The sequence below is a fragment of the Arvicanthis niloticus genome, chromosome 8 (genome assembly GCF_011762505.2).
Source record: "Arvicanthis niloticus isolate mArvNil1 chromosome 8, mArvNil1.pat.X, whole genome shotgun sequence".
NCBI lineage: Eukaryota > Metazoa > Chordata > Mammalia > Rodentia > Muridae > Arvicanthis > Arvicanthis niloticus.
This window is the reverse complement of record NC_047665.1, coordinates 16636991-16664374: the sequence shown is the minus strand read 5'-3', so window position 1 is coordinate 16664374 and position 27384 is coordinate 16636991. Positions and strand designations below refer to the sequence as shown.

Sequence of the window (27384 nt, the reverse complement as noted above, 5' to 3'; positions counted from 1 at the left end):
TATGCTTTTCTTTATAATGACCAGAACCACCAAAGATGCTTCCCCCAACTAGCTACAAAACTTAAGATGACGTGGAAAGGAGACAAATAAAATAGAACACTTAGAGAGGAAAAAAAAAATCAAGTTCAAGGTTACACTCATGCAAAATGGCATTAGCAAGAGCTACATTTTGTTTGTAAAGTCAGGACTCAGCATGTGTCTTAATTTCTTTGAAAGAATCTGGAAGGCGGATTGGGAAAAGGGTTTCTGACCCACCACCAGGTGATATGATAGAAACATTCCAGAACTTACAATCTTCTTCTCGGGTTTGCTATTGTGTTCTACTGGCATGCTGGTGCCATTGGTTCCTGGGGGTACAATGCAGCCAGGGTTATGTGCCTGGGATGGAGGCATGCTCTGCAAAGGTTAAGACACACAGATGCATCACACACAGGAGACGATCACAGCCAACATATCTACCAAGTACATGCATGTTAGAAAGAGCAACAACAACACTTTATTACATGTGAGTGACACAGCAGCCAGTGTTAAGGGTCAGAGTTAAACTACTGGTAAAGTCTGACTGGAGTGCACATACTCCGTGGCAAGGCTCATCGTTATTAGTTTTGTCAACGAGTGGATACATAAAGGCAGTTTCAAAATGCCTATGGGACATCTCCTTCTCTCTCAGAAGATAACATAGACTAAAAAGTCATTGCTACAGAGAAGTCAAACCGTGGCAATAATAATCAAAACCTCCTGCCATAGCCCTGCAAGCTTGAGAGAAAGGCTTCTGAGAATGGGCTTCACAGAGTGATGTAACGCATGCATGATCCCATGCAGTGTCCAACATGAGACTGCAAACCACTGCTCTCTGAAGACCGCACCATTCCGATCAGTCCCACACAGTAAAGAGAAGTCAAGCATTTACCTCTTGGCTTAGGAGGGGTCTCGCTTCAAGGGCCATCCTTTTCTTATGCTCCTCTTTTACAGGCATTAGGGGTTTGAAGAACTTTGGTGGCTGAGGAGAGAAGGCTTTAAAAGGGCTGACTGTTAAGGCCTGGGGATTCTCTGATGGACAACCTGAGGAGTACAAAGAGGGCATGAGTTTTCAGATAGCAGAGCATCTTCGCAGGCACAGAGGGAGGCAGGCCATTACCTAGGGTTAGTACCCAGCTCAATTCCACTTCATACTGATCACATCACGAGGGGGCTAGCCTCGTCAATGCAGACTGACATGGATGAGTTCACAGCTGACTAGACTGAGCTGGAGGGAGCAGGGTCACTAGGAGTATGCCTCTGAATGGTGCGTTTTTGTCCCTGGATTCTTTTTTCTCTCTTCTTTCTTGAGGTGCAAAGCATTTGCAGTTACAGCACCTTACCACTCTGGTGTTCTGCTCTGCCTCTTGCTCCAAAGCATGAAGCAAGCCGACCCTTGGTCAAAACCTTTGAAATCATGAGTCTAAACAAACCTTTCTTAAGTGAATTTTTCTCAGGTAGTTTGTCATAGCAATGGAAAGTAATCCACCCCCCACCCCCCCCCCCCCCCGCCGTGGTGCTAGCTGATACAGCAGCAAAGACGGTATGTGAACATTTAGTTCGGCCTTCCAATGGATGAGGGAAGAGGGATTAATTAGGTTAGAGAGATGGCTAAGTAGGCAGAAGCACTTGCTACCAAACCTGACAACCTGAGTGGATTTTAATCCATGCGATGGAACAAGAGAACTGACTCCCCCAAATTGTCCTGTGACCCTGACATGTGTGCTGTGACATACATACACCCCCAAGGCCCTCACACTTAGGCCATATAAACAAATTAAATATAATAATAAAATAGAATCAATAAAACTTATAGCTACTAAGAAGCATTAAAGGGCTGCTCAATGAGGAATAATAAGAAATTTATGAAAACCAAACCTTTTTAAAAATTATTATTTATATATTTTATGCATATGGGTGCTTCGTCTGCACGTATGTCCATGCACCACATGCATGCTTGATGCCCAGGGAGGTTAGAAAAGGGTGTCAGATGCCCTGGGATTGGAGTTTTAAATGGTTTTAAGGAGCCTTGTTGGTGCTGGGAATCAAACCAGGGTCTTCTGAGACAGAGCCTGTGCTCTTAACCACCAAGCCATCTCTCTAGCCCCCCAACTCTTTGCAAGATCCAGCTAAAGCTCCACTTATCAGACTAATTCCAACTCAAGATAACTCTCCACCTCTGAATTCCTAACACTTTAATAATCTTCGTGTATATTCTGACATTTATCACTGAATGTTGCATTTGCTATATATTATTTCCATGGTGAAATATATGTGTATGTGTGTGTGTGTGTGTGTATGTGTGTGTGTATATATTCCTCCAACTTCAAGGCAGGGCTTTTCTGTGTAGTCCTGTAGTTCAGGCTGGCCTCAAATTGAAAGATCAGCCTAACTGTTGGGATTAAAGGGATGCACCACCACGCCCAGCTCCCATGGGTATATTTTAAAGTCAAACAGAAGCTCACTAGGTTTACTCAGTGAATGAATACTATATACGTTTTCTCTTATGTCCTTTTTTCCTTGGGCTGTGTGGCTATGAAGACTATACTGATCTCATGCTTTGGTTGGCCTTTGTCTCCTTCTGTTCTCTTTCTGATTCCTGCTAACTGATTCTTGATTCTTGGTAAAGTATAAGACAGATGCTAATCGTTGATTCTCATTTCTATTGACTGCACAAGGAGACTGTGTTTACATAATAATGTTGCCCCTGACCCAATTCATTTCTGCTTTCATTTATGAGCCTGCGATAGGTACTGAAGTCAGGTTTCCCTAAACATTTGAGTATAAAAGAGACAAGATAGGTAAATACTCTTTCGGTTAAGAAAACTGAATGAGAATCACTTATGTCTCAAAACAGGGTCAGAACACTGACTGAATAGTGATATGGAGAATTTCAAACCCCATATGAAAAGAATTCTTTTCGGCAGGAGAGAGAACTCAGCAGTAGAGTCTCACTGAGCATGCCTGAGGCTCTTGCTTTGATCCCCAGCACCACATACACGGATACACAACTGTTATTTTTATATGTTGGGCACACAGCAAAGATAAATCCAGTAAGTGAACAGGGAGTATTTCAGTTAAGAAGGTAGTTTTTGGGCATCTGTGTAAGTGGAATTTGGCTTCAGAGCCCAGCTAAAAAGGAATACCATCAAAAGCAATCTTGCCACCCCTACCTTCTTTGCTCCTGCGAGGCGAGTCCCTGGGTAAAGTCCCATAGCATGCGACATCTTGGTAACTGGAGCTGTAGTCAGACACGTCTAACTGGTTCTCGGGCCAACCCTGCAAAATAAAAATATAGGTCAGCTTCGATGAAGTCACTCTAAAAATGTGTGAAAAGAAGCCTGGATTTCAGTTTCTTCTCGTTTCCTTCCCCTCTCTCTCCTTCTCCTTCCTTTTTGAGACAGAGTCTTTCTGGCCTCAAATGCAGAGATCCATCCCTTTGCCTCCCAAGTGCTGGGATTAAAGGCATGTACCACTATACCCAACTCTTACATATATAAAAATAAATATATATTTATATAATATAAAATAATACATTAAATATATACTATTAACTATATTAAATATTTATTTTTACTTATTCACTTTACATCCAGCTCACTGCCCCCCCCCTGTAATGTTTTTAAAAGTAGCATATGTGCCCCCTGCTTTTTAAAACTACTTTTATTGCAAAACATCTCAAACGTATATAATGACAAGTATGCCATGATTAAATCAAATACCACTAAAACCAGAGTGAACAAATGTTAGTATTTTACTCTATTTTAATATTTAATAAAATTCTCCTCAGTAACGAAATTTTGTTTTGTCTTGTTTTGAGGAGATAGGCTCTCACTATGTAGTCCTGGGTGACCTCAAACCCACAGAGATCTGCCTGCCTCTGCCTGCTGAGGGCTGGGATTACAGGACTAGCCACCATGCCCTCTGGGAGACCACCTTTAAAATCCCATGTACCCCATCCACCTCCGTTCTTCCCTAGGGCAGTCACTTGCATTAATGTCACACATATGTACGGTGACTGGTTAACTTAAGACCAGACTAAAACGCTTTTAATGAAGATGACATTTCTAGTTCTTTCTGATCTTGCCTGGAAAGCACACAGGCTGAGACTGTATGGTAAACTAGACGGTGTGCTTATTTGACATACGCCTGAGATTATGAACTATGAATAGCTACAGATGCTGGCTCTGACAGAGGAAACTCGCAGGAACTAATTCACCTTCTTAGACGTTGCTGCCTCTGACGACTAAAATTTAAGTTTCTCAAGCATGTCAACAAAAACGGTAAGCACAGGGGCTGGAGGGATGGCTCAGTGGTTAAACATAGGACCTGGGTTCTGCTCCCTGTACCCACAAATAGACACTCAACCATCTGTCACCCCCATTCTAAGGGTCCCAAGGTCCTCTTCTGCCCTCTGTGGGCATTGCATGAAAACACTGCACAGACATACATGAAGGCAAACATGCATAAAATAAAATCTTTAACACACACATACACACACCTGAACACAACAGCATCTTCTCAAGAACTTAGGCGTTGATACTCACTGTATACCTACCTTATCGTCTTCATCGAAGCCAGAGAGATCTGGCCGGCTAGAGGAGACCTGTGAGAGACGAACATTTTATCAATGTGACTCATGTATTTAATGATCTTCTGGTTCTCGAGACAGGGTTCCACCTTGGCCCTTGCTAGCCTCGGACTTGTGGTCTCCCTGCCTCTGCCTCCTGAGTGCTGGGGTTACAGGCGTGCACCACATAACCTAGTCATTTCTTCAGATAGGAGCTTTGTGACCTTCTTCCCTTGCTCCTGCTTTCTCGCCAGCACCATGACTGCTCTCAAACTGGGGCTCAGTACTTTCACACGTATCTCTATAATTACATGAGGACACATGCCGATAAATAATAAATAGTACTAATTTGCATAGCTTACACATTGTAGGTGCTGTATTACTATTCACGGTGTTTTATAGCGTAATGATTCTGGTTCCATTTTTCTACTGATGGCTACCGAGGCCGCTTCTAATATTTTAAAATGATTTTTTTTTTACTTAACATTTGTGTGTGCGTGTGTGTCTGTGCATGTCTGTGCACACCATGGCGTGCATGCCGAAGTCAGAGCACATATTTCAGGAATGAGTTTTTTCCTTCCGTCCTCTTGGTCCTGGGATTGATCTTGAGTCATGAGGCTTGGCAGCAAGTGCCTTCATCTGCTGATCTGTCTTGTCATCCTGCTTTTAATTCATGTTTCCAGTTACAAAGTATGACGAAATAGGTGTGGGGGGATATACCTATGATCCTAGTTCTTAGGGAGGCTGAGGCAGGAGGATTATTGAGGTCACCCTCTCTCAGTTACTTGGTGAGACTGACTAGAAACCCATATACAGCTTGTTGAGAGATCCTCTGCCGTCTCTGTCCACTGCGGCTGCATCCTCACACCCTGGGCTCAGGATTGGTACTCTCTTTTTCTGTTCTGTTTTTGTTTTATGGGACAATACCTCACTAAGGTAGACCGGGCTGGCCTCAAGCTGCTATCCGCCTGCCTTAAAAACCATGCTAAAGTTTAGGACAATCTTTAAAAGTCCTATCAAAAAAATTGTTTTTTGTTTGTGCTTTTTTTTTTTTTTTAAGAATTATTTATTTTGTGTATGTGAGTACACTGTCGCTGTCTTCAGACACACCAGAAGAGGGTATCAGATCCCATTACAGATGGTTGTGAGCCACCATGTGATTGCTGCGAATTGAACTCAGAACCTCTGGAAGAGCAGCCAGTGCTCTTAACCACTGAGCCATCTCTCCAGCCCTGTTTTTGCTTTTTAAAGTTCATTTCCTAGACTCTGTTAATTGCTTTTCTCTGGTGACATTTTTTTCCAGTAAAGTTTTCCACATTTGGGGCACTGCTTAACTGACTCTCATTTAGTATTTCTTCTTTCTTTCTTTCTTTCTTTCTTTCTTTCTTTCTTTCTTTTTTTTTAAACTTTCCTTTCTTTTTTCTTTTTGGTCCTTCTCAAGATAGGGTCTCTCTGTGTGTACTGGATGTGCTGTAACTTTCTCTGTAGGCCAGGCTGGCTTTGGACTCAGAGATCCACCTACCAAGCACTGGGATTAAAGGTATGTGCCACACCACTTGGCTTAAAATACAAATTCTTTCTTTATCTTTTATTTGTTGTTTGTTTTTTGAGACAGGGTTTCTCTGTGTAGCCCTGGCTCTCCTAGAACTCACTCTGTAGACCTCAAACTCACAGAGATCTGCCTGCCTCTGCCTCCCAAGTACTGGAATTAAAGGTGTGTGCCACCACCACCCAACTTAGTATTTCTTTTTTTTTTTTTTTTTTTTTTTTTTTTAGGCAGGGGAAGTATTCTCTTTGAGTATTATTATCCAAAGCTACAGCCTTGATCTGATAAATACTCAACACTTGAAAACAATAGCTTTACAAGTGTCTTTATTTTATGCTTTGGTTCAGGGGTACATGTACATCAAATAAATGTGGCACCATTGGTCAGGATACTTTCTCCTTTTTTATTTTCGACTACTACACAGCCCTGGCTGGCCTGACTTAGCTCACTAAGTGCTGTGCTTACAGGGTGTATGTACCACTGCACCCAGATCTATTTTTAAATGTTTCTTCTTAATGTAAGTTATATACATTTTTGAATATTTTCACTACATTTATTTATCATGCATGTATGTGCTCGTGTGTGCATGCCCTTGTGTATATGTATGTGCCCCCTTACCCCGTGTGTGTGTGTGTGTGTGTGTGTGTGTGTGTGTGTGTGTGCACATGCGAGCTTGCAGATATCTCATCTTCCTTTGTAGTACTGAGGATTGAGGCTGGGCAAGTACATGCTAGACAAGTGCTCTACCACCGACCTACACCCTCAGCCTAGGAGAATGTTTTCAATGTATAAGTCTCTCCTTGCATATTTCATATGTGTAAGTGTAGTGTAGTGTGCGTACATATGCATGTGCATGTGTGCCTGTCTATGCTCACCCAAGTAGAGGGTGGAGTTTGACTTCCTTCCGGTGTTGTCTTCTGTTGCTTTCCACTTCATTTTTATGAGACAAGGTCTTTGAACTCACAACTTGCCATTGTGGCTAGTCTGGATGGCCTGCACACTATGGAGATCTACCTGACTCTGCAGCCCTGTTACTGGGTTTACAAGAGCACACTACCATGTCACGCTTTTATACAGATGCTAGAGATCCAAATGCAGGTGCTCAGGCTGGTGTGGCAAGCACGCACTAACACAGTAGTGCCTCTCAGCCTGTGCTTGCTGGGGATTGGTATTTTCTTTGGTTTGGTAGAACCTCTTAGAGTTTGAACGACCCTTTCACAGGGGTCGCATATCAGATATCCTGCATACCAGATATTTACACTATGATTCATAAAAGTAGCAAAATTACAGGTACAGAGTAGCAACAGAAATAATTTTGTGATTGGGGGTCAGCACTGAGTGAGGAACTGTATTAAAGGGTCGCAGCATTAGGAAGGCTGAGAACCACTGGTCTAAAGCTTCCTCCAACCCCGTCTTATCTGCTTCTAATGTTTGCTTGCATTGTGTTCAGGAGTGACCTGCAGGAAGGTGAGCGCTGCATCACTTTCTGGCAGTTCCTCACATTAGGAAGGGAAGGGGTCAGTCCCAGGCTTTCCTTCACTCTGCTACATCTGGGAAGATGCTGCTGGGAAGTGGTCTTTACATTAGTCTGCTCTTACCTCCCTGCCGCTGGAAGAGGCTCTGCCCTCTGGGGTGCCCCCTCTCCTACTGTGTGCAATGTTCCCACCATGTGAGTGCCAACCTCCTGTGGCCTCAGACCCTCCTCCCCCAAATCTTGGAGTAAGTCACATGAGCGGCAGGACCCTGCCAGTGTGCACTCACGTTGTGAACATTCGGTGTACTGAGGCTTCTCCGGATGTGCCTCGTTTTGGTGGAGAGTGCTTCCTTCACCGTGACTGCCTGTAAACACACAGCAAAGCAGAGATAACAGCTATGACTGTCTCGTACAGCTATAAACCGGATGTGCGTTTATTTTAGAAGACCCAAAAAACACAAATGTAAAAACCACTTCAACTGTACTTGCACAAAAATCAGTATTTGTAAGACTGGTCCGAGACCACGTGGCTTTAATACAACAACAACAAAGAGAAAGATAAACCCAGTCTTTCAAATACATTAAAAATTCAAAACACAAACCAGGAAAGCAACTGAATAGAAAACACCCTATGAGCTGATGCACGTGTGCAGAAAACAAAGCAAAGACACACTAAGAGGCGAGGCTGCTAGGCCTTTCTCCTGTCCTGATTTCAGTATGTTCTACACTAAAAGGACACTGTTTTGAAAACACCAGCCGCACCTCTCCAGTTACCCAGCACACTGTCAGGTCCACTCCGCCTCCAAAGGAACGAGCACACGTTACACATGTCTCAGCACAGCTGCCAGTGCAGTATTTTATATTGTGATTATTTTTATATTTTCTGATATGAAGGCTCTCATGTAGCCTAGGTCAGGTTTGAACTCATGTAGCCAAAGATAACTGAACTTCCAAGCTTCTTGCCTCCACATTGAAAGTGCTGAGACCCCAAGTGTACATGACCACCAGGACCACTTTATGTAGCAGTAGAGTTCAGACCCAGGTTCTCAAGCATGCTGGGCAAGCACTCTCTTAACCTGATGCGTTACTTTAAATCACTTGTCACTCTGGCAACTTAGATGCCTAAATATTAGAAATCAAGTGATAAAATGTGGCTCAGCATAAGGACTTTGGAGTCCATTTACTTGGGTGATACATGGCTTTAGACCACTGCCTTGCTGGGTAACTTCTCATGGCCTCAATTTTCTCTTTGGAAAAAGGAGTTACAACAGAACTTCCACCCAAGGGTAATCTTGACCATTAAGCCATATAATGTACTTACATCATTTGAAATAGTGCTTCTGGGCTTGGTGTGGCAGCACATATGTGTAAGACAGCACTTGAGCACTTGAGAGCAGAGGCAGGAGGATAGCTACATGTTGGAGACCAGACTAGTGTACATATTGCATTCTAATCCAGGCAGGTCTCCAGGACAAGATGCTTTATGAAAACAAACAAACAAACAAACAAATACAACACCACACATCACACATCCACACACACCTCACAGCAGACACACATACAACACACACAAACATACACAAACATTAGACACACATATACAGCATACATACCACACACACAAACAACACACATGTACAACATATACACATACAACACATTACACACAAACATGGACATGTACAATACACACACACACACACACACACACACATATATATCCCACACAAACACACATAAATATATCCCACAAACATGCACATGTACCACACACACACACTCAACAGTACACACACATACAACACATACAAACACACATTCAACACACATGTACAACACATACCACACCACAAACACAAACAATATACATGTACAACACACATATATGTACAGCACATACAAAACACACACACACACTCTCTCATGTCAGAGTCCTTTCACTAAGGAAATGGCTACCCACGCACTCCCTCTCTGAGGACCTCTGAGAGGTGTCTGCTTCATCTCTGCCCACCTCTGGGAAAAGCTGGCAATGGCATCCTCAGGACTAGACAGTCAGCTACTCACCTGCCGGAGCCGCTCCAGACTCAGGATGTTCTCGACCTGCAGCACACCCCGAGTGTACTTCTCGATGTATGTCTCCCCATCCAAAGTGCCCTCGTTCTCACTCCGAGCTGCCAGGAGGGCCAGGGTTTCCCGGTCCTCAATCTCCTCGGTCGCCTAAAGGCACAGAAAGGAGACGACTGTTTTTCTGTGAATGGTGTTTCCGTAAGTGTTGAGTGCTCTCAAACACTGAGAGCCAACACTCCCCTTACACTCACATACTGGCATCTGAAGCAGCAGCAGGTATTACCTTTGGGATATTGGATACTATCTCATAGGTCACGCCGCAGGAGTAACATATATTGATCAGTGATATTCGTCTCTTCAAACTCTGGGTGAAACTCTGGTAGAAAAGGAAAGGCAAGCTGGGTTAAACTGTGTGACAAATCTAAGACAAATACTTCATATTCTGTGAACTGGAAAAGTATTATAAATTATTCAAATAGAATAAATATTTTCAACAAAACAGAAAAAAAAAAAAACAAAAAACAAAACACCTGAAGGTAAAACAAAACAAAACAAAACAAAACAAAACAAAACTAGGCATGGTAGCTCACATCTAAAAATCCAGTCTGTGGGAGGCTGAGGCAGGAGGATTCTTTTTCAGTTTCAAAACTCATCTGGGTCACACAATGAATGTAGTATGAGGCCAGTCTGGGCTACTGAATGAGACGCTGTCTCAAGTAACTAAATAAAGTAAGAAAAGAAAAAGGGAAGACAAGAAAACAAAAAGCCTAGCCAAACATTAAACACAGAAATTCGACTCTGGTTGACAAGATGGCTGTGTGAATGGAGGCACAGGCTCCCTGCCTGGTGACTGGAGTTTGACCCCCAGGACCCAAATTGTAGGAGGAGCTTACTGCTTCCTACGAATAGACCTCTGGCCTCCACACAGGCCTTATAGAACACAAGTGCAAACACACTCTAAACTAATATATCAACATAATAAAACTCTCTTTTAAGACATCTTATCCCAGCCTGGTGTAGTGATGCGCACCTTTAATCCCAGCACTCAGGGGCACAGCTGTGAGCTTGAAGCTTCACCTCTCTGTGAGCCTGGGCTGCATAGTGTGTCCCAGCTGAGGCTACCCAAGGACACCATGAAGAGGGAGGGTCAGACAGGCAGAGGCGTGGCATCCCCGGCTAACTGCCCTTCATCTCTCCAGAGTTTAGCCAGCTGTCCTAGGACAGTCTGAAGAAGACAGTTTTGCAGACAGCACCTCTGCCATGGAGTTTGGCAAAGCAACAGGAATCTGTTTGGCCATTAACATGACTGGGCCTCCATATCAGCTGCTACCAGCATAGTTAGCTATAGCTGCTACCTGCAAATACTGTAGCTCTTTTTAAAGAAGAGGTCCATTTTATTTGTCTGTCTGTCTGTCTGTCTATCTGTCTGTCTGTGTGGGTATGTGCATGTGTGTGGGAGTACCTGAGGAGGACAGAAGAGGGTGTTGGATCCCCTGAAGCTGGGGTTACAGTCCAATGTAAGTCACCTGACATGGGTGCTGGGAAGCAAATTCTCTACATGGGCAGCGAGTACTCTTAACTGCTGAGCTGTGCCTCTAGCCCCAAAGACTGTAGATATCTTAACCAGTGAATGTGATAAGGTTAGAGTCTGGGGCTAGCATTTCCTTCTGCGGTCTACATCTGGCCACCATGGTCCTGGGTTCTATCTACCACTGCTGTCTACCGTGATGTGACATGATGTGACACAGAGGCGATAACTTGTGCCCTTGGAGGCTTTATGGCAAGTCAGTCCCATAGTCACTACCTGCTTGTTATAAATATTGGCTGCAATCCGCTTCCGTAACACTAATTCCATGGCGGCTGGGTGGCTGAGCTGAACGGTCGTCTTCACAATCAGGTAGATCCTTTCGTTCTGTGGTGTGACCCGGTTTAGGTGAAGAGAGTCATGTACTGAGGAGTCCCAGGAGGCTGTGGCTGAAACCTGGGAGTGACAGAAAGTTGGGGGACAGGAGTAAGCCTCCTCAAGTGGAACACTTTATGAGACATCCCAGAGAAAGACAATCAATCCTACTTGTTATTGTCAAACAGATTTCTTCCTTCATCTGTTTGGAATAGTGACAAAGATGTCATTTGTTCAGTGCCTTGTGTCCCCTTCTCCCAGAGCTGACCACAGCCGTTTATTGGGCTGGCAGGGTTCCTGTGCTCATGTGAAGACCCCGAGAGCCCCCGGGGGTAAATTACCTCGTCATCGCTGTGCTTTATGATGGGCAGGTAGAAGAACTGGCTGCCATGCTCCTTGGGCAGGATGGAGTTCACACCTGACGCATGGAGGCCCACCAGCTGCTCATTGGCACTGAGGTCATCCGCTGTCCAAGGCCAAGGCGCGGGATGAAAACAGAGCAAACAAAGTCAGCTTTGAGGCAGCGCTGACTGTAAAATACGCCTTTTACATTTATTTCTCCATTTCGTACTTTATTGTTTTTTATTAGTTGAAAAAAAATCAGTCTAAAAAGTAATGGGTTTCATGATAGCATTTTCTCCTCTGACCCTGCTTGTTGGTTCCCCCTCCCTGCTCCTGCTGTCATGTCACGTGACATGTAGTCCATTATCCTCTCTTCTTCTCCCTACATTCAGATCTCTCTTCTCATGATGCTCTTTCTAGCATCCCCCCCCCCTTACCTCACATAATAGGATTTTTAAAAATGTGATGGTTCAGGGTCTGAATTTAAGAACTTACGCAGGCTAAACACATGCTCAATCACTGAGCTACTCAGCCCTGAAATACACACAAGGTGGATAAAGTATACTCCTGGTTTTGTTTATTCTTTTATTTCATATCCTGAAATTGAAATAGATACTAAAAGATTCACAATAGCTATTATTGTTTTAAAATATAACCACGTTAGTCAAAAAATTTCCTTGGGAGCTTCCTATAAGATAGAGTATCTTCCGTGCATAGTCTTATTACCCTAACTATCCAAATATGTTCCCTAAACAGGTAGATTTTTTTTTTTTTTTTTTTTTTTTTGGTTTTTCGAGACAGGGTTTCTCTGTGTAGCCCTGGCTATCCTGGAACTCACTCTGTAGACCAGGCTGGCCTCGAACTCAGAAATCCGCTGCCTCTGCCTCCCAAGTGCTGGGATTAAAGGTGTGAGCCACCACTGCCCGACGATTTTTTTTAGTTTCAAATATTAAGTTTATTGTCATACTTAAACTCATATTTAATCCGTCTGTCTGTCTGTCTATCTGTCTATCTATCTATCTATCTATCTATCCATCAATCCATCTATCCATCCATTTATTTTTGTGTCAAGGTCTATGTAGCTCTGGTGTTCTGGAATTCACAATGCAGACCAGGCTGGCCTCAGACTAATAGAGATCCACCTCCCTCTGCCTCCTAAGTGCTGGGATTATGCATGTGTGCTAACATGCCTGCTTTCTTTCTTATCTATGAGTTCATACAGGGGCTGAGGAGATGGCTCAGTGGTTAAGAGCACTGACTGCTCTTCCAGAGGTCCTGAGTTCAATTCCCAGCAACCGCATGGTGACTCATAACCATCTGTAATGGGGTCTGATGTATCTGAAGACAGCTATAGTGTATTCATATACATAAAATAAATAAATATTTTTTAAAAATGAAAATGTTAAAAAAAAAAAAAAAAGAGTTCATGCAGACGGGACTTTGCTTCTAAAGCACCTTGAAGACCACTGCACCTTCCACACTGAAGAGCAACTGCTACGCTTCTCAGTCTTGGAGGCTGAGCCCACTAGGCAACTGCTCTACTACCAAGCTAAATACCCAGCCCTGTCCTCTTAAGAGTTTATTTATTTACATGCAGGCCAGTGTCTAGTTGCAGGTTCATGTGTGGCACTGCACGTGTGTAGAGGTCAGAGGACAGCTCTTGGGAGTTTGTTCTCTCTTACTGTGTAACATCTGGGGTCAAGCTCAGGTAGTCAGACGCCTACATAAATGCCTCTACCTGATGAGCTATAATGGACCCCACCCCCACACATAAACACAAACACTTTTACTTTGAGACAGACTCTAAGTTACCCTGGCTGGACTGGAAGTTTTGATCTTCTTGTCTTAGCTTCTCTTTTCTCTCTTCCTTTCCCTTTCTTCTTCCTTCCTTCCTTCCTTCCTTCCTTCCTTCCTTCCTCCCTCCCTCCCTCCCTCCCTTCCTTCCTTCCTTTCTTTCTTAGATTTATTTATTTACCTTATGCATATAAGTACACATTGCTCTCTTCAGACATACCAGAAGAGGGCACCAGACCCCATTACAGATGGTTGTGAGCTACTATATGGTTGCTGGGAATTGAACTCAGGACCTCTGGAAGAGCAGTCAAGAGATGCTCTTAACCGCTGAGCCATCTTTCCAGCCCTTGTCTTAGTTTTTCAAGTAGCTTGGAGGATGCCAGACCCCAAAACTATACTGGGTGGTGGTGGAGAATAGTCTGAACTTAGGGCCTTATGCATGCTAGGCTAGTGATCTATTGATGAGTTATACCCCCAGCTACAGAACAACTCTCAGTGCAAGGTAAGAACATGGTCATTATGAACTGCTGGGGGTTGAGGGCTGAGGGCATTAGTCAGACATGCAACCCTTCAGCTGTGGTCAAGCTTGACACAGAATCTCTGGGGCTGATCCTTTTGCAGGTTAAATTGGTCACTGATATCTCAGACCACAAGCTTTGTGTTCTTATTTTCAAAGTCCTGGCTGCTTTGTATAAACATCTCTCCTCCAGTGACCACATGCCATGCTTATAACTGAAGCCACACTGTTACTTAGTTTGTCATATTAGTAATTACCAAAGCAATTTATGCATCAAAATACCACAAGTCTGAGGAAACGACGATCTTAGTTGAGTTCGATAATCGTGGGATGGATAAGTGCCTACTTACCGTTCAGATCCAGGAAGAGAACTGGTATGTGTGTTTCCATCCCAGGAGGTGGGACCCTAAATCCAACAGCAAAGTTTAATCGTAAGAACATGTGTGTTTTATATTCTGTTTATTAATAAAGTGCTGCAGAGCCATGGAATCAGAAGGGATCCACTGTGGGGTTGTGGAATCAACACATCATAGCATACATTTCTTTATTGTGCTTATTTTACTGTGTATGTGTCTCTGTGTGTAAGGGGACACACATGCCATGGCAGAGGACAACTTGTGGAGTCTGTTCTCTCCTTCTACCATGTGAGACCAGGGATTAAACTCAGGCTGTCAGACTTGATAGCAAGGGCTGCTAAGCCACCTCTCCAATGCCTAGCATTTTTAATTTCTTAAAGTAAACTTTGTCCTAAAAACACATTATTTTTGACTCCTGTGTTGACACAAGTCATGGGAATTACTGTGACATATAAAAGGACTGCCAGACAACACAAAGGCCAACTAAACAATCAAAAAACAACAGTTCAAGGGGCTTAAGAGATAGCTTAACTGTTAGGAGTGCTTGCTCCTCTTTCAGTTCCCAGCACCCCACTGTGGCTCACAATTCTCCATAACTCTAGATCCAGGGAGTTAGACCCTGGATACCCTCTCCTGGCCCTCTTTGGGCACCAGGCACACATGTGGCACATATAATATACATGTAGGCAAAACAGTCATACCCCTAAGAATGAAAAATAAATGAAATTACACAAAGAAGTAAACAAAACGGACAATAAACAGAAAGCCCCAGGGAGTGAGCACAAGCCATGAAAGGCAGTGCTGTGTGCAGCAGAAACCAGGCAAGTGTGTTGCTCACACTGGCCCAGCCTCATCAGAATCACCTACAGGGCTCTGAAAGACCTCCGGTCATGTTCTCCCTCTTCTGAATCACATCTAGGATGGTGACATTTTATGAACACCCATGAGGATGTTGAGGCTGGAAAAACACATCATACAAGGGAGGCTGAGGTGAGGAGGACTGACTAGGAAGGACCCTGAGGAACAGTAAGGTTGGAATGAGCTGACTGCTCACAGGAAGCACCCTGTAGAGAGACTGTGCACTGCATATAGGATTCTAACACAAAGGCAGGTGCAGCAGAGGAGAAACGGCAGGCTGCAAGTCCATGTCTGCAGACTCAGGTCCTCCCATTCCCTCAAGACCGTGACGTCGATTCCAATTCTATTATGAGGAGAAACAGAAAGACCACTAATGTGTCTGAGACTGTCTGGAGCAGATCTGGACGCCTGTGTTCTGTGTTCCAGAAGGATGCTGAATTTTACCCTAACCACTCAGAACAAAGGCTGGGTAGAGTGTTTCCCTCACATGAAGGAGGCCCTGGGCGCTCTCACAGCAAGTCGTAACAACAAAAGGCAAAATTCCTGAACTACAACAACAAAACAATAAGAAAACAACACGTAAGCAAATGTTCAGGACATGTTTCTGCAGTGAGAATGAGATTTAGCTACCATTAAATAAGTATTCATGAGATGTACTGTAGATGTATAATATGCATTATAATATATATGCTGTATCAGATGAACAACCTCTTTGTGTGCATTATCTCTAAGTCTCACAACAGTACACAAACAGCCCCACCTACATACTGGGGGGAATAAAGGTAGAAAGGAGTTTAAGAAATACAACTAGGAGACCGTGGTTAAGTTGACAGAGGACTTGCCTAGCATGTACAAAGCCCCGGATTAAATCTCCAGAGTGGTATAAAATGGGTGTAGCAGTAAATGCTACAACTCCAGCACTTGGGAGGCAGAGGCAGAGGGATCAGAGGTTTAAGGTCATCCCTTGGTTACTTATCAAGTTTGAGGCTACATGGGACATTTGGGGCCCTATCTTCATACCTACTCACAACAAACAAGGGCTGAAGCCGGACACTAAATCCAGGCTATTCTAGACTTGAGGGCAGACAACAGGCTGTTTCTTAAGAGCAGACCAAGTACTGGCTAGGTGTTCAGGTCACTGACCTATCCCATCATGCTTCAGTGCTTACTCTATACCAGTGATTCTCAACCCGTGGGTCTCGACCCCCATGGCAAACCTCTAATCTCCAGAAATACCTACATTACGATTCTTAACAGTAGCAAAACTATAGTTATGAAGTAGCAATGAAATAATGTTATGGTTGGGGGGTGATCACCACAACATGAGGAACTGTATTAAAGGGTCACAGCATTAGGAAGGTGAGAACTACTGTACCGTAACATTAACAATGGTCAAATACAGTACATGCCAGGGCAAATAGGATCTATTTCCTGTCTTCTTCCTGTATGTTCTGACACCTCCTCCTCAGTCTAGAGGGAGGAAACAGGACCCAAGTTGCTTATGCAAAGGAACAGGGGACTGTAGACAGAATTTTACTCCCAGTCAGGTGACCTTTGGAAGAAGCTCCCCCGCGATAGGGAAGTTATAAAGAGAGCAGTCTTTACGCAGAAGGGCAGCCTTTCCCTCTGCTGCAGCTCTCTGCACAGCTCTGGTGACAGGCAATGCCCAGTACCCTGCCAGCCCTGCAGAGAGAAGGGCAGCCTTACCAGTCAGCAGGTGCCCCCGGGATCCCGCTGCCAGGGGCGGGCACCAGCACAGCATTCCTCTCCTCCGTCAGCCCCACCCACTGCTCCACCAGCCTGGCTTCCCGCTCCATGTCGTCTTCTGTCTTCTCTGTAAAGTGACAGGAGACCATGACTAACAGCAAAAGAGAAAGGGCAACTCCCAAATTTAACACAGCTAGATTTTCACTCTGGGGCGTCCAGAGTGGTTTATATGTCCACTATGTTCCAAAGAAGAAAGTGTGGTTCTGAAGATCAAGCAAGAACAGTCACCTGAGACAGGATGGGACACCAGCTCCAGGGAGCAGAGGCCAGAGGAAATGCACAGAGCAGGGGCAGTGACCAGAAGCTAAGTGTGCGTGTCTGTGTATGTTTGTGTGAGTGTGTATGTTTGTATGAGTGTGTGCATGAATGAATATGTGTGTCTCTCTGTTTGTGTGTCTGTGTGTTTGTGTGTGTCTATGTATGTTTGTATGAGTGTGTGTGAGTGAATATGTGTGTGTCTGTGTGTGTTTCTGTGTATATGAGTGTGTAAAGGGTTATTGGAGCTGTATCTAGAGAAGGGTTATAAGTACACACCATATCTATATTACACACTTGCTAGAATGATCCAGTTTATTACTGGGTGTGATGCAGCTTATAAAGTGACAAGCCATGTTACAAAGATAGACAATTTGAAAGTCTCATATACCTCGCTCTGTAAAGCTCTTATTTCCTTTCATGTTCATTGTGAAAAGAATTTTACTGGACAAATTTTTAAACCTTTACACTCCTAACCCAATTCTGGAGTGGCCTAGGTACACTCACTGAATGTTCATCGGTGGACGAGGCACACAAACATAACCACACGCCGTCACTCACTGGTTTTCCAAGGAGAACAGTGTTGACATGAGATGGAGCAACGTGCACACATGCAGCATTGAGTACAATGAGTGACAGTGAAGTCAAAGTGAGAACACAAGGTTGGCTTGGTCATTCATTCATTCAGACAAGGGTTTCATTATGCAGCCCTGGCTGGTCTGGAACTCACTGTGGAGACCATGCTTGCCTTGAGCTCATAGAGATCCACCTGCCTCTGTCTCTCAAAAGTTGGCATTAAAGGCATGAGCCACCAGACTTGGCTCACAGGGACTCTTTTTTTCATTTTCTTGTTTTCCTTTTGGCCACTGTTCAATACTGGAAAAATTACTCATGGAAGAGTTTACTCTCATGTTCAATTTCTTTCACATGTATTTATTTAGTGTGGGGGATAAGACGAGTACATCACAGCACATGTGTCCATGAGAGGATGACTGTGAGTCAGTTCACTCCTTCTACCATGTGGGCTCTGGGGATTAAACTTGTGCTGCCAGGCTTGGTGGCTGAGCCATCCTGTGAACCCCATCACCTACCTTTTTTATTGCTGACTTTTTTAATCTGTTCGTCTAAGTATTCCCGTCGTTTAATGAGTGCATCTGACCATCTCTCTCTTACACAATTCAAGTCTTCCTCCTGACAACGAGAGGAAAAATTTTTCTCTATAGACCATGTAGACAATGGTTTATTTTGTATAAAAATAGATATTTAAATAGATTGGGGGAACTTTTCATTAGGAAAGGCCATTGAATGTCGCAGTGATTAATATGTGAGAAAGCAGAGGTTGAATGCTCCATGCTGACCAAGGATGCTGGTACCCAGAAATCAGAGCCCCTGGATCTTCAGGACAGTCACATTGAAAGACAAGACAGGCTCAAACAATGCTAAAACAGGAAGATTTTTATGCTGCAGGATGATTTTTTGCTATATATGCACGGCCACGTCTGTGTGCATTTGTATGGTAGCAATTCATTGAAAGGTGTGTGACTTCAAGCAGGATACCATCAGCAAAGCCCAAAGCGCAGACCATCAAATGGTAGGGAGTAACAGGCATTTATGTAGTCCATAGTTCAACGGCCGTATTATTAGTACATGATCTCCCCCCGCGAAAGGCAAAAAATAGGTCAGCAGAAAACCTCCAGAACTTGCTGCAAAGATTTTACAGCCAACCGTCACCACAAGGATACCCAAAAATCTCCCATGCAAAATCTCCCATGCAGTCAGCCATGCTGGAATAAATCCCAGAAGCAGCCGCCGGACTCCACTGGGAAAATAGCAGGAAGCATGCCCAAAGCTGTAAGACGTTAGTCAGTGGCATAGCTGAGACCTAAGAGGATGCTGACCTTTCTCCCCAAGGTCTGGTTTTGTCCACTTTCAGCCTTTCTTAGTAAAATTATAAGTAGGGAAAGAAAACCCATCAAGTCTATCTCTGATGCTCCCTGGCCTGATTCTAACAAGGACCTCCTGGTAATAAGGGTAGCCAGACGGAACTCAGAAGGTTTGCCTATAAAGTCTCCACAGCTGGCACGCAGGAGGGCTCACCGAGAACCCATTCTTTCCACCTGAGAGGGAAAGCAGTACAAAGACTGGGAAATTGTACTGGCTGATTTTGTGTCAACTTGACACAAGCTGAACTAATCACAGAGAAAGGAGCCTCCCTTGAGGAAATGCCTCCATGAGATTCAGCTGTGAGGCATTTTCTCAACTAGTGATCAAGGGGGGAGGACCCAGCAGCCCATTGTGGGTGGTGCCATCCCTGGGCTGGTAGTCTTGGGTTCTTTAAGAGAGCAGACTAAGCAAGCCAGTAACATCCCTCCATGGCCTCTGCATCAGCTCCTGCTTCCTACCCTGCTTGAGTTCCAGCCCTGACTTCCTGTGATGATGAACAGCAGTGTGGAAGTGTAAGCTGAATAAACCCTTTCCTCCCCAACTTGCTTCTTGGTCATGATGTTTGTGCAGCAATAGAAACCCTGACTAAACAGAAATCATGCCTGAAACTCTCATCTTGGCTGACTGCTTCGACCACGGGCCCCCCATCATCTGCAGTTGTTGGGCTAGTTGAGGCTGACTAGGGATATCTGTCACATCTGCTCACCCCCCTCTTCTCCATTTCCAAAAAGAGAAAGCTGCTACTTAAACTCAACATGGTGAACCAAGCTTGACCCCGAGGAGAAACTGGTTAATAAAAAGAAACAAAGGTCTGTGCATAGTCTCCAAGCCTGTTGCCCAATAAAAGTGCTTTTTAAAGGTTAAATGGCATTCAGAGTAACATTCATCTTCCAGAAGGGAGAGGCAAAGTGGAGTTTAATGCAGGACAGACAAGAGTGGACCGGACAGCTGTGAACAGGAAGCAGCGTGCTTTTTGAGGTCATTCATCTTAACACAGCCATACAGTCTCGGTTGGCAAGGCTTTGCTAACTGGTCACTGGAGCTGGCAGAGCGAACAGTGCAGTGTCTGCTTACAGATTTGTAATAGGAAAATCGGGAGACTAGTATTGTGTCCTTGATCACATACAAAGCGAATCAAAAGCAAGTGAGAAACCACAGCTCTCACTCCGGGGCCCTGTCTCCACCTCCCTGGCCTCTGCTTTGCGAAGGCTGGCGATTAGCGAGAGCTGTGCCCCATGCACGGGATTGGTTGACAGCGGTGGCAATACCTGATAACTATCCATATCACCGCCATCCTCCTCATCTCTCTGGAGGGGAAAACAGAAAGGACATGCATTTCGTTCTCTCAAACAGCACAGGGTGGATAATTTAACACGCCTCATACAACATTAGCACCACAAAGCATTTCACTGAATCCCAAAAGATTAGGAAGGATTACATTCTTCTGTTGTCTGTCTATCTCGGTGTCTGTCTGCCTGTCTGTCTGTGAGTGTGGGTTCCAGGGCTTGCACTCAGATTGTGAGCCTTGGAAGCAAGCACCTTTCTCATTGGGTCATTTTAACACCCTAAGAATTTTTTTTAAGTAAGGAAAACAAATATTTTAAAAGAGAACCTCTTGGAAAAGGATTGAAAGAGACTTCCCTGGGCCAGGACTTATGCTGCTGTCACAGGTGACATGTATTCCAGGTAGGCTGTCATGGGTGATCTGTCTTCCAGGAAGACTGAGGCTTGGAATGGTCTTAGCAAGACAGAAAGGCTAACCTATAAAGGACTTAGAGATTCTCTTCTCACTGAGACCCTATAGGATGAAACGATTAATCCAAGATTCTCACAGAGGCAGACGCTCAGGACAGAAACTGGGACTAGTCTCCATCCCCAGCAGCCATTCCTTGGAGTCCATCACTCACGGATTGTTGGATACTCAACAACGGATGAAGTTGCCACAGGAACACCTGGGGACCTGAGGCTAAGGGGCACACTATGTTCTGTGCTGGTGCCTGCAGGGGCAGCTGAACCACTGGAATGTACTGGCTATCAGTGTCTACTGTGGATGGCCAAAACTGCCCCAAAGGCATGGCTGACTTTCACAATAATTATCCAAAGTAACAGTTTTGGTAAAAACATTAGGCAAGACAAGAACCAAGCTGAAATCAAGATTACAGAAACTCTGGATGATGATGGCTGCTGTTGCTACTGCTGCTGCTGCTGCTGCTGCTGCTGCTGCTGCTGCTTCTTCTTCTTCTTCTTCTTCTTCTTCTTCTTCTTCTTCTTCTTCTTCTTCTTCTTCTTCTTCTTCTTCTTCTTCTTCTTCTTCTTCTTCCTCCTCCTCCTCCTCATCATCATCATCATCATTATCATATTAGTGACTGGGTCTCACTATGCAGCCCTGGTTGGATTGGAACTTACTATGCAGACCAGGTTAGCCTTGAACCTACAGTGGTCCTCTTGCTTCTGTCTTCCAAATTCTGGGACTACAGAATGCTTTACTATGCCCAATGAAATCTTTTATTTAAATCTATAACAACTTTTTTTAGTGACATGAGTAAATATTAGAGTCGTTAAAATGTAGTTACAATTGTTTTCACATGTATACTTCAAAATACATGTCTTTTAAAGCCCCGCTGTATTATCACTGGCAGTTGCAAGATGAATGTATTAAGTGGTAGCTGGATGCTGAAAGAATTTATCTTGAACTGATTTTCTTTATGTCAAGGAACAGACAACTGTAACATAACATCACATTTTAGATTAAAAAGGTTCTTTCATCAACCCAAACGGAGCTTTCAGGCTACAACACGATGTATAGTGCATTGGCTTCAGCAATCAAGACAGAGTAAAGTACTGAGCCAATAATGACACTCTGTAGACAGGACCTTGAACATGATAAGGGAGATGATCACAGAGTGACTCTGTGTGTCTAGTACAAGCTTTTCTCTTGAGGTACTGAGGACTGAAGCCAGGACCTCACACGTGTTTATTATCATAAACATGTGTCTTAACATCCAGCCCGGGTAGGATGCTCTTAAGATACCTGCTGCACTGGGCTACAGTTAATTATTTCAAAGCCACATTTTTAACAAAACATCAGTTCTTTTAAAGACAGGGCCTCAGCCGGGCGGTGGTGGCGCATGCCTTTAATCCCAGCACTTGGGAGGCAGAGGCAGGCGGATTTCTGAGTTCGAGGCCAGCCTGGTCTACAGAGTGAGTTCCAGGACAGCCAGGGCTACACAGGGAAACCCTGTCTCGAAAAACCAAAAAGACAGTAAAGACAGGGCCTCACTACATCTCCTGGCTTGCCTAGAATTTGATGTGTAGACCAGCCTGGCCTTGAATTTGCAGAAGAGATCTGAGTATCTCTGCTCCCCAGAGGTGTGCGGTACCATGCCCAGCTCCCTTCACCCCACCCCATTGAGTGGTTTATATTTATTTATTTATATTTATTTATATTTATTGAGTTAAAATAGTTTTAACTCAAGAGGTAAAACTATTTAAAAAGCTATAAACAGGGACTAGAGACATGGCTCAATGGTTAAGAACACTGGTTGCTCTTCCAGAGGACCCAGGTCTGATTCCCAGCAACCACATGGTGGCTCATGACCACTGTTAACTCCGGTTCTAGGGAATTCAAGAACCTTTTCTGGCTTCCATGGGCAGAAGGCACGCCGTGCTGCACAGACATACACATACACATAATCACAACACCCATACACATAAAGTAAAATAATAAAAACCTTAAAACTACAAAGAATTCTTATAAAACTCTTGAAATTGAGAACGTTTCAAGTTCCCAATTTCAAAGCTGATGATTTTCTTTGTGGAAGTCAACGCTTAAGTTACCTGAATTCCATGTTTTATCTGACACTGGAGGTGGACTGAGCCACAGTTTTATTGCAGGAAGAGACTCTGAGGATTAGAGTCTACTCCATCATTTCAGACAAGAAAATTCAAGTGTTTAAGTGAACCAGGAAGTGGATGGAGAACCTGGGTCTCCTGGCTGTGAAGTCTTGTGCTCACTCCAACTACCACTCCCGTGGTAGTTACCACTCTAGGAGTTACTGGCCCTGGGCGGGGATGGCCTTAGAGCAAGGATATCCGTAATTCAATTCCTTACTCCTAGGCTATAAGCACACAAACGTGGTAGAGAAGTGCCCCAGACCACATACCCCATCTCCTCATCCTTTGTTCTACCTGAGGAATCATGTAGACCCTGAGCTACAGGGATGTTTGGTAGAAAGGGAGGAAGGCAGAGTCTAACAAAGCCCCAGGACTCAGTGATCTCCAGTTTTCAGAAAAGTCCGCCCAGACACCACGAGATTAAAGAGAAACCACGGTAGAAGATGAACCATTTTTCAGGATTGGCTGAGCTAGTACCCAGACTCTTCAGAAAAATGGAGGGAGGTATTTTCTTGCAAGTCAAAGAGATGTTCTCTATCCCATGCGACAAGAGGGGACTCCAGTCTGACTGTACCCAGTCCCTTGAAGGCCATACATTCGTCCAAACGACAGCAGGAGAACATATTCAAGTTTATTCTCCTGGGGCACAGACTAGCTTTCTGCATTGCCCATCCTCCAGTGTCTCATGCAGCTCAGGCTAGCCCTAAACTATGTAACTGCAGCTGAGAAGGAGCCTGAACTCCCATTCTCCTGCCTCCAAATTCCAAGTGCTGGAATGACAGGCATGTGCCACCATACCCACCATCCTTTTGTCTCTTAATGACAACAGAGGACTTTAGGGATGGAGACTTAACGGACAAAGTGATCAGATGCATACGTTTTTATAGTAACAAAAAGAGAGCAGTAAAGATTGGTCTAACATGATATACAGGAACAGTTTTCTGATAGCAGTGCAAGAGGATCAGGCCAGCGGTAATGTTCACATATACTGGGCCAGGTGTAAGGCGACCACTAGAGTGTTGAGAAGTAAACCTTACTAAGGGACACTAGTCAAACAGCATTTTATCCAGAGAAAGTCAACTGTTGGAGATAAGACATGATGAAAGGTGCGCAGTTTAGTTTCTTGTTACTTTGAAATAAGATTTCTCTTGTACATCAATTTTTGTCTGCACTGATTTTTAATTATTTGCTTTTCATTAATATATTGTATTTTTTCCACATATGTATGTATGTCCAAGTGTAGGCATGTGCATGTGCGTGCAGGGGCCCTCAGAGGCCAGGTGTTGGACCAACAGGAGATGGAGTTACAAGTGGTCCTGGGCTGTCTACCATGGGTGCTGGGAATTGAGTTTGGGACCTCTGTAAGAGCAGTATGCATTCTTAACCAATGAGCCATCTTTGTAGTCCCCTGATCTTTTTTAAGATTAAAAAAAAATAATAATCTCTAAAATACTGGGTATAGATTCCAGCTCGGTACGCACTCTCCAACCGAGCTACACCCCAGACAGACTTCGGTACATAGTACTTCAGACCCGTGTCTTACCTGGTAACTGTCCAGCCCTCTTTGCAGCTTGGTGGACCTGGCAGTCACGCAGCCAATGGATACTGATAGGATGGCTTCAACCATGAGTGGCAGTGTCCCTGACTGCTGTACAGGTTTTACTGTGACCTGTACTCTACGGGAATGACCCTGCAGGTGAAGATGCCAGGGATAGGGATGGGGGCAGAGGAAGGAAACAAGGGGAAATGGTTTGAGACCAGACATACAAATAATTAGGGTATTCCCAGAAACTCTAAGAGCAGAGTGAAGAAGAGACATGAAAAACAAACCATCAAAAAACTTCCTAGTGTTTTTAATATGCTTAGCCCATGGGAAGTGACACTAATAGGAGGTGTAGCCTTGTTAGAGGAAGTGTGTCACTGTGGAGGTGGGGCTTTGAGGTCATATGTATGCTCAAGTCTGGCCAGTGTGACAGTCTCCTGGCTGCCTTCAGATCAGGATATAGAACTCTTGGCTTCTCCAGCACCATGTCTGTCTACAGGCTGCCATGATTTCTGCCATGATGATAATGGAACCTCTGAAACTGTAAGCCAGCCCCAATTAAATGTTTGCCTTTATAAGAGTTGCCTTGGTCATGGTGTCCCTTCATAGAAATGAAACCCTAAGACAACCTTATACCTGTCTGAGTTGGAAGACACCACCTGTGTTGACATCTTTTGCCTGGTGAAGCTCCACTGCGGCGTAGTCTCCTAGCTCGTTCAGTTCCAGTATGGAGATCCACATCTCTATTCTCCGGGTCACTTCATTCCACCTGCAGAAACCGCATCCCAGCAAGCAATGCATCATCCAGGGCCGCCATGAGCAACAGTCATGAGCGTCTAATTACTAAGCACGTACAGAGTGGGAGGCACCGAGCCAGGGATGTCTCACAGGTTACTTCCTCAATGAATGCTCACACGACCCTGTAGTGTGGACTCTTAGGCTGTTTAACCAGACCAGACCTTATGTTTAAGTGATGGACACAGATTGGGTGTAGAATTCCAGGAGCTTTGACAAACCCAAGTCAGTTCTGCCTATTTTAAAATGTCGTAAAAATGAAACCATGTGGTATGGACTCGAGTCTGGTTTCTATCACATGGCACAGTGGATGAATGGTTCTTTCTTTTTCTGACAGGGTCTCTCTATATAGTCCTAGCTGGCCTTGAACTCACCGATATCTATCTATCGTCTGTCTCCTGAGTGCGGTGACTCATAAAGGCACGAGCCACTATCTACCTACCTACCTACCTACCTACCTACCGATCTATCTATCTATCTATCTATCTATCTATCTATCTATCTATCTTATCTACCTACCTACCTACCTACCTACCTATCTATTTTGGTTTTTCAAGACAGGGTTTCTCTGTGTCGCCCTGGCTGTCCTAGAACTCATTCAATAGACCAGGCTGGCCTTGAACTCACAGAGATCCATTGTCTCTGCCTCCTGAGTGTCAGGATCAAAGGCATGCACAGCCACCACCACAACCACCCGACCAATTCGTTTATTTTTAAACACTGACTAATGCGCTCTTGGATGAATAATCTAGTAATTTTCTTATTCATCTGCTGAAAGATACCTGGACTCAATGGGATACTGGGTATACTGGTAAAGTTGCCATGAACACTATTTGTGGATTTAAATCTTCATCTCTCTCCAGTTGGCATCAAGTGTGCATTGCTGGGTCACAGAAGAGGCAGATGATCTTTATATGAAACTGCCGATTTTAGGGCCGGGGCTCAGTGACAGAGCTCTAGCCTTGCGTGCCCAAAGACCTATGCTCAGTCTCTAGAAATGCTATAAAAAGGATAAAGACATTTGGACTTTTTTCTTATGGTTGCTTGTTTATTTTTATACTGTGCCTTTAATGTAGACTAAGTCCAATGTGGAAGTTTCTTCTACTCTGGCTACTGTGCACTGAGAACCTGAGACGATCTCAAAGCTGTAAAGATATCTCCTCTTTACCCAGGAAGGATGGTGCACACCAGTAATCCTAGCACTAGCTGAGGCAGGAGGATTCCAAGTCTGAGCCCAAATGGGTCAAATATAGCACTTAAAACAACCATGACTACAATAACTCAGGGCATGGCAGTTCACACCTGTAACTTTAAACTTGGGAGGTCGAGGCAGGAGACTGCCATGAATGAGATCAGCTCAGACTACAGCCAAATCAGGTCTGAGACAGACAGACAGACAGACAGACAGACAGACAGACAAACACCACCAACCAAACAAAAGAAAATAAAAATTTATATATATTAAGAAAAGATACCCTGTTTTCTTCTGTCAGATTTACACGTTTTTGTTTTGCATTTAAATTTGTGATTTGGGTCAACAAGGTAGCCCAGTATGTAAAGGGGCATGCTTTCAAACCAGATGACCTGAATTCAATCCCTGGTAGCCACATAGTGGAAGTTGGTAACAGACTCCTGCAAGGTGTCTTCTGACCTCCACCTGTGAGTACACAGACACACACTGGGACACAAAGACACATAGAAACACACACACACACACAATGTAATAAGAACTTTAAAATTAAAT

The 27384-nt window shown here is 44.2% G+C and overlaps 1 protein-coding gene across 6 annotated transcripts in view; it reads right to left on the bottom strand.

Moving 5' to 3' along the window:
• The window catches only part of Kif13a (kinesin family member 13A), a 181131-nt gene that overhangs the window by 13439 nt on the left and 140308 nt on the right, over positions 1-27384 (bottom strand). For 2 of the 6 annotated variants that reach the window (XM_034509711.2, XM_034509713.2), the window contains exons 24-38: positions 25482-25614; positions 24846-24992; positions 20677-20715; positions 18556-18655; positions 17150-17276; positions 14579-14634; positions 11917-12041; positions 11480-11656; positions 9959-10051; positions 9673-9825; positions 7896-7973; positions 4577-4624; positions 3192-3297; positions 911-1062; positions 292-396 (exon numbers count right to left, since the gene is read on the bottom strand). In XM_034509711.2, the coding sequence (XP_034365602.1) occupies positions 292-396; positions 911-1062; positions 3192-3297; positions 4577-4624; positions 7896-7973; positions 9673-9825; positions 9959-10051; positions 11480-11656; positions 11917-12041; positions 14579-14634; positions 17150-17276; positions 18556-18655; positions 20677-20715; positions 24846-24992; positions 25482-25614 (1639 nt within the window). The remainder of the gene's footprint in view (positions 1-291; positions 397-910; positions 1063-3191; positions 3298-4576; positions 4625-7895; positions 7974-9672; positions 9826-9958; positions 10052-11479; positions 11657-11916; positions 12042-14578; positions 14635-17149; positions 17277-18555; positions 18656-20676; positions 20716-24845; positions 24993-25481; positions 25615-27384) is intronic. The other 4 variants (XM_076939090.1, XM_034509717.2, XM_034509712.2 and 1 more) reach the window with 3 other exon arrangements.